This window comes from Gasterosteus aculeatus, chromosome 5 (genome assembly GCF_964276395.1).
Source record: "Gasterosteus aculeatus chromosome 5, fGasAcu3.hap1.1, whole genome shotgun sequence".
Classification (NCBI taxonomy): domain Eukaryota; kingdom Metazoa; phylum Chordata; class Actinopteri; order Perciformes; family Gasterosteidae; genus Gasterosteus; species Gasterosteus aculeatus.
Genome location: NC_135692.1, coordinates 14,218,359 through 14,235,209, shown reverse-complemented (window position 1 = coordinate 14,235,209; position 16,851 = coordinate 14,218,359). Strand labels below are relative to the sequence as shown.

Genomic DNA, 16,851 nt, shown 5'->3' with positions numbered 1-16,851 from the left:
ACTCTCGATGCGCGCGTCAGCAGTTACTGTATGTCATATATGTTTGCATTCTTTAGAGTTTATTCTTGGTCAAACCGCTCCAGAGAAATGTAGGCAGCTGCCCGTGTCAGCCGGACGGTGATGTACGGTATTTACATGATTGATTTTAATGTGTCATATTTCATTTGGAAGCCACTTTGAGGGACGTTTGCGTTGGAATAGAAAGTGTCACAGACGGTGGCCCTCACGCAGGAACTCGATGGTCAAAACAATTCAAACCAATCAGGTCAAACTATTTGTACAAAAAGAGGATTTTCTTTAGAAAGGGTAAAACGCTGACCAGCATGCAATGACAAATAACATGTGGGTGAAGTGTCTGATGAATGATGTAATGATGATCATTTTCTTTTCTTTTGCTCATACTTATCACAATAATTCATATTTATAGAACACCGTGTTCACCACTAGACTTATACTTCATACTTTACTTTATAGCTGACAAATGTTGCCAATTTCACCATTCGATGACCCATCTTTGTATTTGTCTAATTATTTATTGATAATTTGTAACAACATAGTGTGAGGATTAACACGACTCCTCACTAGCCAACAAAAGGGTGTGACGAGGGCTTTTCAATCAAGCCTACATACATGGAAAACGTGTTTGTGAAGGCCCCTTTTGTGCGATTAATGTGTGGTTGACGTCAGCGTATATAAGAGTCAACTGAAAATAAATGACAAATGAGTCAAATAAACATTGAAAAGGAGGATTTCCCTCCAGCCTTTTTAATCACAACGACCCTCGGACACATGATAGAGAAAAAAACGTGAAACATATAAATAAGTAACACAAACATGAACTTGTGCTGCTTAGTTTCTAAAATAGGAAGTTGTTTTTGTGACAGCTTTCATGCATCAGATGAGCTACTGTTTTCCAAGTGACCTGACCTTCTGGCCTGCTGGGGGGGGGGGGGGGGGGGGGTCAATTCCTTATATGTATGTAATGTATGCATCATGTAGAAGAGCAGAAAAAATTTGCTTTTTATTCATTTGCATAAGTAAAAGCTGCAATCGGGGCTGAATGACATGTTTCAATTTTCATTACCATCATGAAGTGTATTGACTTTTCAACTATTCAAAGCTTGGGAGGGACATTCGAGTGTGTAATAATTTCCTTTGAATTTAACTGAACTGTAGAACAAACGTGCAAACGGTGGTAAAACCTACAATCCACAAACGATTTGTTAAACATCTACAGCCAAATCAAACGGCTGCACTGGACGTGCATTCGACTTGTGAATCTTATCAGTTCAGCGTCAGCAATTTTTTTTAACAATTTATCCTCCTTCCCTTCTGCATGTTGCAGCCGGCTCTTCTCCGGGCCCTCAGCTGTTGTACAGGCGTTCTGACCTCTGAGATTTCGGGAGCCGTGATAGGGGTCGGCCTGTCAGTGTGTCCCTCAGGGCAGCGCAGTGACATTTAACTCAATATCCCAGAAGGATAAGGTTTCCCCCCCCCGTCCCCTCCGTCCCCACCATGTATTGCTGTGGTGTCAGGGGCCTGCGGGTGAGGGGACTACTACGGCGTGGACCCCTGCAAATCGGGGAACACGCTAACACGCTAACACGCCACGCCCCTCGTGCCAGGCTGAGGGATCACCATGTGCTGCATTAACCGCCCCCCCCCCCCCCTCCCCCCGCCTCCGGCCCTCTCTGCCGCACATGTGAACTCAATACATGTTCCCATTTCTGTGCGAGTGTTAAGTACTGCGGCGGTGCGGCAACTAAGTCCGTCTCTGCTGACGTGCACAGCACACGCAGGGCGAGAGGGACATTTGTCCCGCTAGGACGTACATATTCCATACAGAAGGTTATTGTGTTTGAGGGCACATTCCGTGAGATGATCGCCGCAGTCCGGCCGGTGGAGGGTTTACAAATCTCCTGAGTGACATATCGATTTGAATATCACTCTCCAAATCCACAGGAGTTAGCGGGTCGACCCGTGCAGCATCGGTGTCGCGCGGTCCGGCATCCATCACAAACTCGAGCCTTCAAGCACATTGGATACAAAACAGTGCAGATTTACGGTACGAAATCAAAGGACACGCGTGCGGGATTGACAGTGAGGACATCATTAGCATCATCGGGCTAAGAGGCTGCGGGTGAAGGAGCCACAGTCACGCCGGGTGCTTGTTACAGTATTAGCTAATAGTAATAATAGAAGTGGCAGCTGAGTCTCTGAATCCAAAATTCCTGGCGTGGTATAAATAGAGCAGGTGACACCGGGCGATGGGGGCGGGGGGGGGGGGGGGGGGGGGGGGGGGCACCGCGGCGGCTTTGCAGCTTTTTTATTTCAGAATGCTGGACCTTTAGCTCTGGCCTCATGAGTCTAAATTTCAACTATTGGGGGGGAAAACAGGACGGGACGTCGAGGAGGGGGTGGGGGGGGTATTCGACGCCACCGTGTCATGGGTATCCGCGCGGCGAGCATGGACGAGGAGTTCCCGGTTGTTCGCGCCATTCCTCACACGTGGGGAGGGGGGGGGGGGGGGGGGGCTCTGCTGCGCGGGCCTCGGGGGAGCCGACAGGAAAGTGAGCCCGTTGATCAAAACGTGGCCTCGGCTCTCCTGAAGTTCCTCGGCCCGATCAGCATTTCTTCAGGGGATCCGAGTCGACCGGAGGAGACGTTTTATCGGGAGAAGTCGAGATCGTCAGAATCAAGCGGAGCGTCCGGTTGCGATTCGTCGCGCAGCTGTTTCAAGTCGGTCAACGTACATTTCAGAGTTCGGTCTACAGCACGAGTTAAATAATAAGTAATAGTAACAAGTTACATTAACTAAGCCCACTGCACCTTTTAAGAGTCTACGTTAGCCTCTACCCGAGTAACCATCCTGCCTTAAACTCGTACGTCAGTCTTCAATAAAGCTACACGCACAGCTCCAACCATCAAGGAGATTATGTTTCATTAGTGAATACTCATTTCTACGTTTACAGCAGCTGTGTTCCAGAGACAGAAGGCCGCACAGACGAGCTTGGAGATGAACATAAGTCCTTCTGGAGATTCATAATAGCGGTCATAAATAAAACTATTTAGTATTTCAGGCCACCATAGCTGTGCGAACAAGTATGCGCTGTATCAGGTGCCGTCTGAAAGATGAACGCGTTAATCTTCAATGTCTTGTCTATTTTGAGTGCTCTTATCCATGACACTATTTAGAAGCTGTTTACTACGAGTGTTTGGCAGCCGCTGTAATTGAACGCAGGCCGGAATCTGTGAGCCAACGTTGGATTTTCACCCTTTTCTAACAGCTTTGAATTCAGCGAACGCAGCAGACATGAAGACATTTCGAAAAGAACGCTTTTATGGGAATCTCCCTTGACTGGACTTTTTGCAATTATTTATATCCAACTGGATTTACAGGGAAGAAAAATCCCATTCAAAAAGGTTTCAGGGCTCTTTTTATTCCAACCCCCCCCCCCCTCAGAAGTACCCTTCACCTCACACCCCATTGGTCCAGTAAAAGGACGGCCAAGTGATGGACAGAGCGTCTTGAAGAGGAGCGTTGATGACAGGAAGACGAATGAATGGAAAAGAGCCAGAGAAATACCTGAGAAAGAAATGGGACCCTTTTTTAGATAAATATAGAATAAGGAACGTAAAAGAGCTCCGGACTCTTCTACGCTGCCACTCCTCTCAAATGGATTATATCAATGCATACAAACACATTATTGGAGGTGTGATTCAGCAAAATACAACTGGACTGTTCTGTACTTTGGTCGTGGTCAGTTTTTTGCAATCATACGTATGTTTAATATTGTGGGAGCTATTAACTGCTAATATCACGTTTGAATACAATTTTCTTAGTCAGGGACCGTATATTTTTAAATAGGTTACATCATTAAAATAAAGAGTATGGTAAGTTAAGGAATATTTACACGGACATTGTTTAATATCAACCAAATAGGTAGTAATAATTATAGGGAGAAGGAAAAACATGCAAAATAATCACATGTTTATTAACCAAAAACATCACAAGTGATGTTCCTTGGGTCAAACATTTATCTCCAGTGCATCGAGCAGCACTTATGGGAATATATAAATGCAGGGTCACCATGTCATTGTGGCACCATTCTAACTTTGCAGCGGTTAGCACCACCTCCTGGAAATAACAGGCAACTACAAGAAACGATCAGGTGTTCAGCAGAGTCATGAACCTTCCTTCCGGCCTCTGATACGGACAGCCGAGCAGTCGTCCCCCCTCGGGACACGGTGGACGGACGCCCAACCACTCACTTACAAATGCACGTCGCCACAAAGCAGATTCAGTGTTACGGTAAAAAATTAAATAAATAAAGTCGTTAGAAGTTGTAGCTCAGATTCTCGCTTTATTGGTCAACTTGATGAAAGACTACAAAACGAATTCACAAAAAATCTCTTTCAAGTAATCAAATCTGTACAAACCTAAACTGTACGTTTTTTTTTTACAGCTCTGGCTCATATGAATCTGAAGAATCATATGCGTGTGTGTGTTTGTGTGCGAGTGCTTGTGTGCGCCTCTCTGGAGACAAGGGGACGCGCTCCTGTTCCAGGACGCCGAGACGCCACAAGCACGCGCGCACATGCACACACCTGTGATGGAGATTTTACAGTACAGGACAGGGAAAACAAAACACTCGCCCCCCCCTCCCTCCGCGAGTAGACGCACACCACCTGCTGCGGCTCGCCGCTAAATTCGTGTCAGCTATCTCCCACGGCCCCCCAAACCCTGCTTTCTCACTCAAAATGTACAGACACTGTGGTTTCAGCCTTTTCACGGGAGGAGTGGTAAGAGAGAGGGGAAAGTATAAATCTCTAATACTCTCACACCAATTGTACACGTGCACACATGATTTTAATGCTCGCCGGCAGACGAGACACATTTGTCACCTGCGCGCACGCAACTCACTCACTCAGACAATTCAGAACATTAAATGTTTTAAGAAGTACAGATAAAAAAGGAAAAAAGCCCTGGGTATAGGTTTCATTTCTGGCTGTTTGGTGAAAGAAAGGAGAAGAGAGGTAGAGAGGGCAGGAAGGGCGGGTCGCAGGTCGAGGGCAAACTACTGCTGTCATTTCTTAGCTTTCCTGGGGGGAGTGACGGGGCGGCCGGAGCCCATTCCGCCTCCACCGCCGTAGAACAGCTTCTTGTCCGCCGGTTTCAGAATCTATGAACGGGTTAAGAGGGAAAATGAGCACAAGGAAGGATGAAACTCAAAACGTCAGAAGTTTCTCTGCAGTCTCCCGCTTACCTGGAATGAGCACATGAGGGTCTCGTCCACACTCATCATGGCCCCGGCGTTGTCAAACTCCCCGCAGTAGTTCGGGGCCGAGAAAAGCGTCACCAGCTGCCTCTTGGCAAAGAACTCGTATCCGTCCTCCACCACCTGAAAAAAACGTACGACGGGTTGACGAGTTTCCAAGGACGCCGATTTCAAACATTTGTTCTCACCGTTTGACAATAAGTGAGTCAAAAAGGACAAACCACACTGTAACTAATTAACAAAGCGTCAAAGGCTCTCACAGATCAGAAATACATTGCTATCGCTTTAAATTCCCTGCCTGGTCATCAGTAAAACAGGTTGAAGTCCAGAGCGGTTGTTTGGTAAAAGCGCGAGCCTTGTTTTTACTACTTGTAAAACGCAGGAGGAAAAATCCACCACACAACAACACTGCAGGGACACAGATTGAGACACTAACCCCCACTACTTTGCTCACTGGTTCTGTTCATCTCGATCGGCTTGCATTCCTACACGTCGACCTCGGGATCAACGTTGAGAACTGACCTGATGGGCCCGACAGATGAGATCCATGTCGTGTTTGTGGAGGAATTTTGTGACCACGTCGGCGCCAAAGGTGAAGGAGACGCCGCGGTCGTTCTCGCCCCAGCCGAGCACGTCCTTATCCGGGTCGGCCCACAGCAGATCGCACAGCAGCCCCTGGTCGGGCACGTCAGTGGGGCGCATGACCCGCCGCACCTGCTCCATAGACTGGAGGTCCGGGGACAGGCCTGAGGACGGTCAACAGAGAACAATTAGAAAAAGCATACCGGAACAGCGTTGTGAGAAAGAAAATATGAACACAACCATCGTTATGTCAGTATATTATCTGTAGAAATGTAATATCACAAAATACATTTCCATAATAAGACTTGCAATAAACTAATTTTTTTGGTCTGTTGATGAAGATTTTCATTTGCATCCGTTTGAGATACATTCAAGCAAAAATGACTTCCCCTTAGATCCCCTCTTCCTTTTGAGCTCTTATGATTATTTGTGTGTTTATTTATATGATCAAAAACAAAATCAGGTGTTGAGGCTCAACAGATCATAAAATCCCTGCCAACACATTATCCTTTGTGTGTTTTGCATTATGTAATTTATTATGTGCTGGGGGAGAGCGTGTTGACCCCCGTGACTATCAGGGCCTGTTTACGCGTATTTTGCTGTGGGTCAGAGAAACACGACATGCTGTTTATCATGCTGTCTGAAACCGTAGGCTAATTTATTCTGCTTTTTTGTTCTACAGACACTCTGAAAGAAACTGAACATGAATGAGACCAGTTATTAACATACTTGTAAAAGGCACTGTAGGTGGGAGTAAAAATAAGAAAAAAAATGCTACAGCCATGACTGCTGAACAGCACATGAACATATAAATAATCAAACAACATATTAAGATTCCGCACAGTCTTGCCGGCCTTTGACCGTTATGTTGACAGTAACCACAGCGCAGAGGCGGGTTTGTGTGTGCACGCTCTGGACAGGAGCCAAATGAACTGTTTGAAGAGGATACCTCCATGGCAACAGAAAATCTTCTCATCAACAATGGCTGCAACCGGCAAACAGTTGAAACAGTCAGTGAAGGTCTTCCACAGCTTTATGTTGTATCGCCTCTTGCCTGTGGGAGGAAACCAAAACCACATGATCCCAATCTAATCTAGAGAGCAATACAATTAGCAGAACATATTGCATCACACTAGAAACACAATATTTTCCATAAACATGACTGATGGCAGAGAAAGGTGAGTAATTATTTACTGCGTTGTGGCTTTAGCTACTATAATTAAGCCAGCTGTTCTTTTTTGCTAAGTCTTACCTATATTTATAGTATAACTATAATGTAAACCCATCATTATATATACACCTAATGGCTTGGTTCTTTAGATAGAAATGGAAAGATCATCTTTAAGCATCTCAAATGACTTACACTCATCGTAGAAGCCATATATTCTGTTAATGGAGGCGCACTCATGGTTTCCTCTCAGCAGGAAGAAGTTTTCTGGGTATTTGATCTTGTACGCCAACAACAGGCAGATGGTTTCAAGGGACTGCTTGCCTCGGTCTACATAATCCCCCAGAAAGAGATAGTTGCTCTCTGGTGGGAAGCCCCCATATTCAAACAGCCTGAGCAGGTCGTAGTACTGCCCATGAACATCACCTGGTGAGAGAAGCAGCATTAGAATGGATGCAGAAATGGTCAAAGGTGTAATTATCCTTGTTCACTCACAACAAAAAACAAGAGAACTAGATAGAGGTACAACAACACATTGCAAACTGCAAATTAAAAAAGGCACTTCATACAACCATTGGTTATGAATTACTTTAAATTAACACTTTGCTATTTTGGCATTTGACAGATTTTTGGTGACGAGCCAACTGAATGTGCACGTGTGCATTCAGAGTGATACCAAATGTGATTATTTGCCAGTTCCTGAAATTTGTAGACCGTTTCTTTAAACAAACATTTTTCATTAGGAGGCATCGGCAGTATGACGCAGGAGGGCAAATCCAGGGAGACTTGAGGTGCGAAAGAGCCGTGCACTGGCAAGCCAGTTTCACAACCCCATCCTTATTGTTCTGTATGCACGTAGCGAGATCACAGCCATGCGTTCTACAGCGTGAATGTAAGCGCTCTCATCATTAGTACGGCACCATGATCTGCAATCTATGAGTGTTTGTGAACGCTTTTTGACTACAAGTCTTAATTCCCTGAACTCTGGAGAAAACAACTAATCCTCACCACAAATCTTGAGGGGCGCCTCGAGTTCGAGCAGAATTGGCTGACTGAGGAAGATCTCCCGGGATTTGAGGCAGAGACCACGGATTTCATTTTCTGTCAGCTGAACATTTTTGCCAGGTCTGGAGCCTTTCACTGGGGAAATACAACAAAAGAAATCAAACAGTGGAAACAATAGATGGTCAACGTAGTGGAGTTTAACTTTCATCAAAATTCCAATGGATTAAAGAAGAGAATTGTGGTACTGTAGTTGTTTTTTTTACAAGAAATGACTGAACGCGGAGTACTAACCTACAACCATTTAAATGTTAGACGCAAATTTATGAATAGTCTAGTATGCCTTTAAATTCAGCCAAGTAGAGGCTTAAGAGACAAATCCTTGAGCTGACCGATAAATGTTGAACTCATGACTTTCTACAATCACAACGGCTGCTGTTGCACGAATGTGGGGATTTTTTCCACAATAAGTCTTTGAGCTTTCTCCAGAAATGAAACTCTGTCGCATCTAAAGCAAAACGACTTTAATAACCACAATGGAACTACCAATATCACAACGAGCCACCTGATGATATGCAGAGAGACATATTACGCACCAATTTGCACTTTGTGTTGTATTCATATTTTGACCTTTCTGCTCAAATGCATTTGATTACAAAGAAAAGTAAATTACGTCCAAGGATCGTTGAAGCCGGGAAGGACGTGGGCAACAGAATTTGCCGAAAGGTTTATAACATCGCTCCAAATACATCATTGGAAGTGAAAATGTGATGCTAATTCAGCGAAATCGACTATTTTAATGACCATTAAGACCCCACGGTTGGCGTTAGTCGGTGTTAAATACTAATGAGCAGAAGTAACTAGGTTAACGTGGTGAAGAAAGGATGCTACTGACCAAACATAACTGGCGGTCACTAGCCTGTGTTCGTTAGCAAAGAGACAGAAATGAACTGTGCTAACATAGCATAGGTGGCTATCGTTGTCTAGCATCTTTTAGCTAAAATGGCTACCTCGGAGAATAACTATCGAGCGAAATAGTCTTACCTTCCAGCAGACGTTGTATAATGGAGTCGATGTTCAGCTTGTCGGCTTCGGCCATGCTATTCCTATATTCTGGTTGTTTTTTTAATCACTCCTGCGAATACACTACTTAGTAACTGTTGACTGAATACCGAGTTACCGTTAGCTCAAATAGTTTAGCGTTAATCGGCTATCGTTAGCCCGCTAGCTTGCTAACCTTGGGGCAGAATTGTCAACCTCAAAATGTGAGGCTTGCTGCTGGATTGTTTAAGATGTAATTGCTGTCATGTACTTCAGAAATCCGCCTTATTCAACTATGTCCCATCAGACATCCGAATTAATGACAAGTATTCGTAATTTCTCGTGACAGCTATATTTCTGCAGTAGCTTCTAACACCATGCCATCGACAAAAAGGGCTAGACGAGCGTTAGCTCAAAGCGAGGTTGAACGGAACAAGCTTTGCCCATTTCCATGCTCCCATTGGTCCGTTTTTCAAATAGGCGGGGCGTGGGGAGCCATTACTATTCTAGATTGGCAGCTTTCAACGTCGGTCAGCATTTGCTTATCTCAAACCACAATATAAAAATAACAATTGTTCTTGTGTATGAGTCCCGTTTTTGTTGGCCGTTATTTGAATCTTTTTTCAACGTTGTGAGACAAACCGAGTTTGACCCCATTTGCTTAACTACTGGTGTTCATATCGTTCATTATTTGTTGCGCAGTAAAGCGACACCCACGGAAGTGACCAAGATAGGAAGAGTTGATGACGTATTGGCCTGACGCAATGTCCTAGCGCCTGCTACCTCGCAACGGATGATTCATTTGGAAGTGTAGAGAAGGCTTTAAGTTACTTAGTTTCCCAATTGACTGAAATAGAAGGATGACTCTAACTCGATCACACGTGAGACTATCGATTTTACGATAGAAGTATTGTTTGTGTGTCATACAACCATCCGACCATGAAGTTGCTACATAAAGACATTGAAAAAGATAATGCCGGGTGAGTGAGCTAATGTTGCTAGCTAACCAGCACGCTATTTAGCAGCTGGTTGTTACGTTAACCCTAACTTAGTCGTGGTAAGTTTCAACATGTGATTTAGATTCACCGTTTACCGGTATGTGGAAACGTTTTGGGAAGAAGCTATACAGGCCCATAGTTCATTATGTAATAACACACACACTCGCATGACACGAAATACAACAGAGCACGTCCCGTATGAAGTAACATTAAGGAAGCACATACAAAAAACCACGTGTTATAATCGATCTGTAATATTACTGCATACGGCATTGATGTATATTGCCCTCACTAATCACCAGGCGTCTTTAGGTCTGAACATATCCTCAGTTTAATGTTGTGATCATCATAACCTGAATGGATGAAAACGACTCGGAGCTTATTGATTGCACTTCTGCAGCCAGGTGACTCTGATGCCAGAGGAGGCGGAGGACATGTGGCACACCTACAACCTGCTGCAGGTGGGGGACAGCCTGAGGGCCTCCACTATCAGGTGACCCCTATGTTCCATTGCGTGAAGTGAAGAACTGGCCAAGCAACATCTTTTTACTTCACGTTTCATAGCTCCATTAGATGATGATGAGGAGAGCGATTCTCCATGTAGATGATGTTTACACACACACACACACACACACACACACACATGACTAAGGGTCCTTTCCCCTCTTCCCACAGGAAGGTGCAGACCGAGTCGGCTACCGGGAGTGTGGGAAGCTCCAGAGTTCGCACTACTCTGACCTTGAGTGTGGAGACCATCGACTTTGACTCTCAGGCCTGCCAGTTGAGAGTAAAGGGCACTAACCTAGAGGAGAACCAGTATGTCAAGGTATGAGATCTCCCATCACGTCACATGCGTCGATGTTTTAAAGTGGGACGGGGAGGACTAGAGGAATGAAATAAGGGAGGCGAGGATTCACATTAAGAGTTTCTCTCCATTTGAAAAAGCAATCCAATCCAGTACCATGTGTTGACTTAAGTCTGATATAAGATGTTGTGACTGTGTTCTCTGCTTCGTTCATCAGATGGGCGCTTACCACACCATCGAGCTCGAGCTCAACAGGAAGTTCACTCTGGCTAAAAAGAGCTGGGACAGCGTTGTGCTGGATAGAATCGGTAAGCAGGCGCCGCTGTTAATATCGCTTCCATTCTTCTGTGTTTGGTACTTTTCTTTTTCCACAATTTCCACTCGCAGGTCCACCACGACCATAAAAGCCTTTCTATTTATTAAGGGTGCTGATGTCACAAGGTGTCCTGAAGCTCATATTTATGGCTGCTTCGTCCACCCTTACAGAGCAGGCGTGTGATGCCACCCAGAAGGCAGACGTGGCGGCTGTGGTGATGCAGGAGGGTCTGGCCAACCTGGTGCTCGTGACCCCCGCCATGACTCTGGTCCGCGCAAAGGTGGAGGTCACCATTCCTCGCAAGAGACGCGGAAGCTGCACCCAGCACGAGAAGGTAGGCCCGCTTTCTGTAAACGCACTGCCGTAACCAGCTCGGACAAAGGAAAGCTGCAAACTGAAAGTACAACCGGGGTAGATCAATAACAGAAGAAAAAAAAATCAATAGTACAATCATATTTTGAAATCCCCAAAAGTAATCTCAGTCGGCACTATATTGACCCAAAAGGCCAATTTCACAGGTGCCAAACATGTTGTGCTTGTTGCGTCTGGTGCCGTCATTTCACATGAAGGAATGACCACAGGCCATTACTGCCTGGACTCGGGAGTGAGAGTGTGCGTTGGATGCAAAATGAAGTTTTTGTCTCATTATCATGTGGGTGAGATGCGGCCAGTCGGGACCTGCTGTGTGAGTCATGTGGGCTGATGTGAAGTGGTTGTCCTCCCCGTCTGCAGGCGCTGGAGAGGTTCTACGAGGCCGTGATGCAGGCCATTCTTCGCCACATCAATTTCGATGGTAGTGCTGCCGCGTAGACCCTGACCCATGCACACTTACACATGCACGCATATACAGTATGTTCCCGTTCCCTGTCACACACTTCTGCTTTTGATTGTTGTCGCCGCTCAGCCCGCTCTCGTTTCCGCAAAATTCTAAATGAGGACAGTGTTGATTGTGTTGTTTTTGTTTTTGTTCCCTGCCTTCTACTAGTTGTAAAGTGCATCCTCATCGCCAGTCCCGGGTTCGTGAAGGACCAGTTCATCAGCTACCTCTTTAGAGAGGCGGTGCGTCAGGACAACAAGATCCTGCTGGAGAATCGACCCAAGTTCATGCCGGTCCACTCGTCATCTGGTCACAAGTACTCGCTCAAAGGTATTCGCTGGGGCGCCGTAGAAGAGGCATGACACCGTTACATCTCATCACACGGGGGAAACTCAGTGGAAAGCTTGTTGTTTTTCAGAAATCCTCACTGACCCCAGCGTGACAAGTAGGCTTTCCGACACCAAGGTGACTATGCGTCCTGCTCCTCTTGTAAACAAAGTGCTCACGAGAGGACGAAGGCGGCTCCATGTTGTTTATGTTGGACTTGCAGGCAGCTGGAGAGGTGAAAGCCCTGGAAGACTTTTACAAGATGCTCCAGCATGAGCCCGACCGAGCCTTCTATGGGTGAGTGACGACAGACCACAGGAGTCGACGGGAAGTGACCCGCGGACCCCTCAACATTCACACCGATAATCCACAACATGTGCGTCTTTGCGCCTTCACAGAGTGGCTCACGTGGAGAAAGCTGTGGATGCCCTCGCCATCGACACCTTGTTGATAAGCGATAAGCTGTTCAGGTACATGCTGAGCCGCTCCTCGGGTTTTCCACTTGAAATCAGGGTTTTGTGTTGGTTTGGGGGACAGACTGGTTGGGTTACACAGGAGACAGTATTTTCCTGTGTTGCCTCATTTCTATGGAATCAAAATAATAATAATTAGATAATAATTTAAAAGATCCAAAATTCACAGGAAATGTTTTTCATTCTCAGCAATTCAAATATTTCCTCACTTTGTTTTACTTCAAACATAACAGTGATGTAAAAACAGATCAGGTCTGGGTAACAATGCATGTTTTGTGTCTCCGTCCGCACGTCCAGACATCAGGACGTCCCCACGAGGAGCCGCTACGTTCGGCTGGTGGACAGCGTGAGGGACAATGGCGGCACCGTCAGGTACAGATCATCATTTAAAAGACGAGGACGTTAACGTCGTAATATCCTTTGTCAAACATTCTTCTTCTTCTCATGCAGGATGTTTTCAAGCCTTCATGTGTCTGGTGAACGTAAGTATAAAGACTTGTATTTATTCTACCGTACACATTCTTTTAATAGATTTTTCTGAAGTTGACATTATACAATTTGATTTTGTAGTGTTCCTCGCCAAAATGCATGGTTCTTTTGTTCCTAAAAATAAATTCCGCCCCGCCCCCCCCCCCTCGATTTGTCCTTTGCTCGCTCCACAGAACTGACTCAGCTGAGCGGAGTGGCGGCCATCTTGCGGTTTCCCATCGCCGACCTGTCGGAGCCCGAGGACGACAGCAGCTCAGACGAGGACTGACGCTGGCCGATAACACGCGACTGCATTGACACAGTGCGTTTGTAAAACAATACAAACCCACCGGGCTAAACTCAATGCACGCCACCACCGCCACGTTTCCACCTCTACCGCGGCGGATTCAACGCCGTTTCTGATTCAAAATGCCGATGGAAATAATCAAACACTTGTTGCCAAGTCCACATGAATGCTGTTTAAGTTTTGATCGACAGTTGGCAATAGAGGATCTTCCTTCCACGTGTATATACAATATAGCTCTTGCAATTAAATGACAGAATCCTTCACCCATGTGTGTTATTTTACTTTGTCACATTTAAACCTTTTCACCATTCACAAATGAAATAAATGTTTCAGCAAGATGTAGAAATATATAATTTATTACAACTATGTACATTGTTTTAATACAGTAATGCAATTTTCAATTGAATAACTATCATGGTTATGGGTGACTACCCATTTCCAAAAATTAAGTATCAAGTGTGCTCAGGATTTTAAATTTGGTGTATTGTTCTTTGAGTTCAACAGTTACAACACTGTAAGTTCCTTTTATTCTGTCTATACAAAATGTCCAATTGCAAACTTCCCATGTGGAAAAAAGGTCCCTAGTTAAGACTAAAGTGCTTTTTTTTTTTGCAAATCAACTTGCCTCTCTTTGTGCTCTACTCCTCCTCCACAAAACCCTAAATCTCATTTATATCAGTGCACATACATGTGCACCTTACCCAGCAGGACACTGGTAGGTCTTAATCCAGGCTAAATCCTCCAGTGTGCCCCAGTGCAGGTAGGTGATTGAGCAGATAACCATGACGTGCATTATCTGGTGGCTGTTGCCCCAGTTGTCGAACAGGCCCGGGATGAAGCGCTCAGGGACCTGGACGATGTTGACCAGCCCGCCCACCACGGCCAGAGAGTCCATGATGACGAACAGGCGCAGGGAGTCGGGGCTTCCCGCGCCGCTGCCGAACACCCGGAACAGGAAGAGGCTGAAGCGGAACGCGGCCTGCCAGGCGAAGGCCTGCAGGCGCAGGATGTTGGTGCGCGCCGTGGTGGCGCAGTAGATGCCGTAGGCTGACAGGAGGATGTAGGCCAGCAGGGCAGCCTGTCGTACGGCCGGGTAGCAATAAAGGGTGATGTGGATGATAGGGAGTGCACCTGGGGACCAGACGGAAGACATGCATGTGAATAAACTGCAGGTAAACTATGTACATACTCAGAGGCTTTAGTTTATTTTGAGTTGAATTTAAAAGGCCGCTGTGTGTGAACCTAAGGTACTTCGAGCAGCTGCATGGCACAGCTCAGCATAAAAACGGGGAAGAAGCTCACCTGGCTCTTTTTTGTACAAACAATATGTAAAGCGTTGATTATAGAGCTAGCCCTATCATTCCATTTCCAGTCTTTATGCTAAGCCACTGCAATGATCACACTGCTCTAGCTCCATATTGAAGGGAGCGGTGCTTATCTTCTATATCAGCATTTGAGGGACGATAAAAGATTCGCAATTTGCTTCCAAAGACAATAGACGTGTGAGCGTTCTTCATCGTAAGCTGCATCAAGCACACACCCAGGGTGTTGACCAGGCAGACTCCGAACATATCCAGTGAGAGCAGGGTGTCGTACACGTGTTCTCCTCCCACGTGGTTCATGAACACGTGGTAGACGACGGAGCCCACGGTGGGGCAGAGGCAGGCCAGGTAGTGGACCACACAGATCCAGACGCTGTCCACCTCCATCCAGGGGATACTGAAGGGCAGCAGCACCAAGAAAAGGAAAAAAGGGACTCCTGAGGAGAAAACAGAAATGAGAAACATACGTAGTCCAAGCGTTTTAAAAGTCTATGAGGTGGACATATTGTTGGAAGCTACTGGCCTCCATCCTGGATATTGAGCAGATGTTTATAATATCACATCATGCAGAGCAAAATGAGGAATTTAAAAGTCTTATTCTTCACCAGGAACAGTGTGAAAGATCTCTGCAGGAAAAGGAAGCGAGACTCTACAGCTAATGCCCTTTACTTCACCTTAGTAAGGAAGGACCCTGAGTGTTAGCCGTAATGAACTTATGGGACGGCCCACGAGCAACTGGAGCGCGAGGCGGATGCACTCAGAAGTACAAACGTACAAAGTACAGCTGTTTTGTTTTTTTTTGGCTCATGCACAGTTCATTTTTTGTTGTTCTTACATATCTTTGTAAAATGTAAGCCTGGTAGCAATTCGTCATTGAATTCTTACATTCTTACAAAAGCACACATTTTAGAATTATTCTGAGATCATTTTGTAATTGCTTTCAACTAAAGCAGACACGTGCATCTCAGGACGCTTTTCCCGTTAAGGGTATTTACAGCTGGTAGCAGGAGGATATTTCCAGGATGAGGATTCCCAGGGCAGATTACAGCTAATGCCTCATATCCTCATTAGACGCTCTGGTCAAGTGCACTTGTAATTGGTCAGAAGTGAGAGTAGTGGACATGTGACCCCCGTTTTGCTTGTGCATCACCTGCGTGAGTTAAAACAAAACTTTTACTGTAGATATATATATATATATATATATATATATATAATTCAATAATTGGACAATTTAGACACTTGCTGCCAATTTTGGATGAAATCCAGATTGACACACTAAGCCGTGCACAGTTATTTCCTGGACTTACCATGAGTGTAGATGTTGCCCAGCTCATTGTGCACGTAGAAGAGGCTCCTGAGGCATTCTGGAGCCGTGGAGACCGGCCTGTAACCCGTCAGGACGTATTTGTTAAACCGAAGGTGTTGGGGGGTCTTTGCAAAATCCAACAGCCGCGGCCGTCTCTGAAGCACCATCACAACCTCCTGCAGCCAACGCCCTCGCACGTAGTCGACAGTGCAGGACCCCTCACCATTTACATCCTAGACGGGTCCACTCTAAGGACTGCGAGGCGCTGTGATGTCCACAGGTAGCCGGAAACTCTGCTCCATGAAGTCCATTATTGGACAGGTGTAATTCTGAGCGTGCGGACGGTTGAGCTGGCCAAGTGGCACGCTTTCCCACCGGCCAATCAGCAAAGGGCCCTTATCCCTAAGCCGGGGTAATCCTCACAAAAAGCCACGTGCACCACCTGCAGCTGCTCCTGGTCGTGGCCCGTAACTGACCGACACCTCGACTTATTTGGAATTTCCCTTATTACAGACTGCACACATGTTCCCATTCCCCAAGCGTGTATGACACCGCGCTGCATGCAGGATGATCTGGGGATTTCAGTACTAATATTTATTCATTGTTATTGTTTATTATAAATGAATAGAAACACATACAC

At 45.7% G+C, this 16,851-nt stretch overlaps 3 protein-coding genes across 3 annotated transcripts; 1 reads left to right on the top strand and 2 right to left on the bottom strand.

Moving 5' to 3' along the window:
* Window positions 1-4,344: 4,344 nt before the first annotated feature.
* On the bottom strand, window positions 4,345-9,776 carry ppp1cab (protein phosphatase 1, catalytic subunit, alpha isozyme b). The gene is made up of 7 exons (XM_040176256.2): window positions 9,076-9,776; window positions 8,038-8,169; window positions 7,225-7,455; window positions 6,811-6,915; window positions 5,802-6,025; window positions 5,268-5,402; window positions 4,345-5,183 (listed from the first exon to the last, which is right to left on the bottom strand). Exons 1-7 carry the CDS (start codon window positions 9,128-9,130, stop codon window positions 5,088-5,090), a joined length of 978 nt encoding a protein of 325 aa, XP_040032190.1. The 5' UTR covers window positions 9,131-9,776; the 3' UTR covers window positions 4,345-5,087.
* On the top strand, window positions 9,760-13,846 carry pelo (pelota mRNA surveillance and ribosome rescue factor). Its single transcript, XM_040176245.2, has 13 exons — window positions 9,760-10,052; window positions 10,471-10,563; window positions 10,746-10,896; window positions 11,093-11,183; window positions 11,362-11,525; window positions 11,924-11,984; window positions 12,177-12,338; window positions 12,427-12,473; window positions 12,559-12,632; window positions 12,734-12,805; window positions 13,106-13,180; window positions 13,259-13,290; window positions 13,471-13,846. Exons 1-13 carry the CDS (start codon window positions 10,012-10,014, stop codon window positions 13,563-13,565), a joined length of 1,158 nt encoding a protein of 385 aa, XP_040032179.1. The 5' UTR covers window positions 9,760-10,011; the 3' UTR covers window positions 13,566-13,846.
* Window positions 13,471-16,584, bottom strand: paqr4b (progestin and adipoQ receptor family member IVb). Its single transcript, XM_040176276.2, has 3 exons — window positions 16,213-16,584; window positions 15,124-15,342; window positions 13,471-14,714 (listed from the first exon to the last, which is right to left on the bottom strand). Exons 1-3 carry the CDS (start codon window positions 16,376-16,378, stop codon window positions 14,281-14,283), a joined length of 819 nt encoding a protein of 272 aa, XP_040032210.1. The 5' UTR covers window positions 16,379-16,584; the 3' UTR covers window positions 13,471-14,280.
* Window positions 16,585-16,851: the final 267 nt, after the last annotated feature.

Bases quoted from the DNA above. Each gene is read 5' to 3' on its own strand.
- ppp1cab (XM_040176256.2), bottom strand. From the start codon at position 9,130: ATGGCCGAAGCCGACAAGCTGAACATCGACTCCATTATACAACGTCTG. The intron at 7,456-8,037 runs GTGAGGATTAGT...TTCTCTCACCAG, and splicing joins GGCGCCCCTCAAGATTTGTG to GTGATGTTCATGGGCAGTAC. The intron at 6,916-7,224 runs GTAAGTCATTTG...TTCCTCCCACAG, and splicing joins ATATGGCTTCTACGATGAGT to GCAAGAGGCGATACAACATA.
- pelo (XM_040176245.2), top strand. From the start codon at position 10,012: ATGAAGTTGCTACATAAAGACATTGAAAAAGATAATGCCGG. The intron at 10,053-10,470 runs GTGAGTGAGCTA...GCACTTCTGCAG, and splicing joins ATTGAAAAAGATAATGCCGG to CCAGGTGACTCTGATGCCAG. The intron at 13,181-13,258 runs GTACAGATCATC...CTTCTCATGCAG, and splicing joins GACAATGGCGGCACCGTCAG to GATGTTTTCAAGCCTTCATG.
- paqr4b (XM_040176276.2), bottom strand. From the start codon at position 16,378: ATGGTGCTTCAGAGACGGCCGCGGCTGTTGGATTTTGCAAAGACCCCC. The intron at 15,343-16,212 runs GTAAGTCCAGGA...TTTTCTCCTCAG, and splicing joins GGGCAACATCTACACTCATG to GAGTCCCTTTTTTCCTTTTC. The intron at 14,715-15,123 runs GTGTGTGCTTGA...TCTGGTCCCCAG, and splicing joins CTGCCTGGTCAACACCCTGG to GTGCACTCCCTATCATCCAC.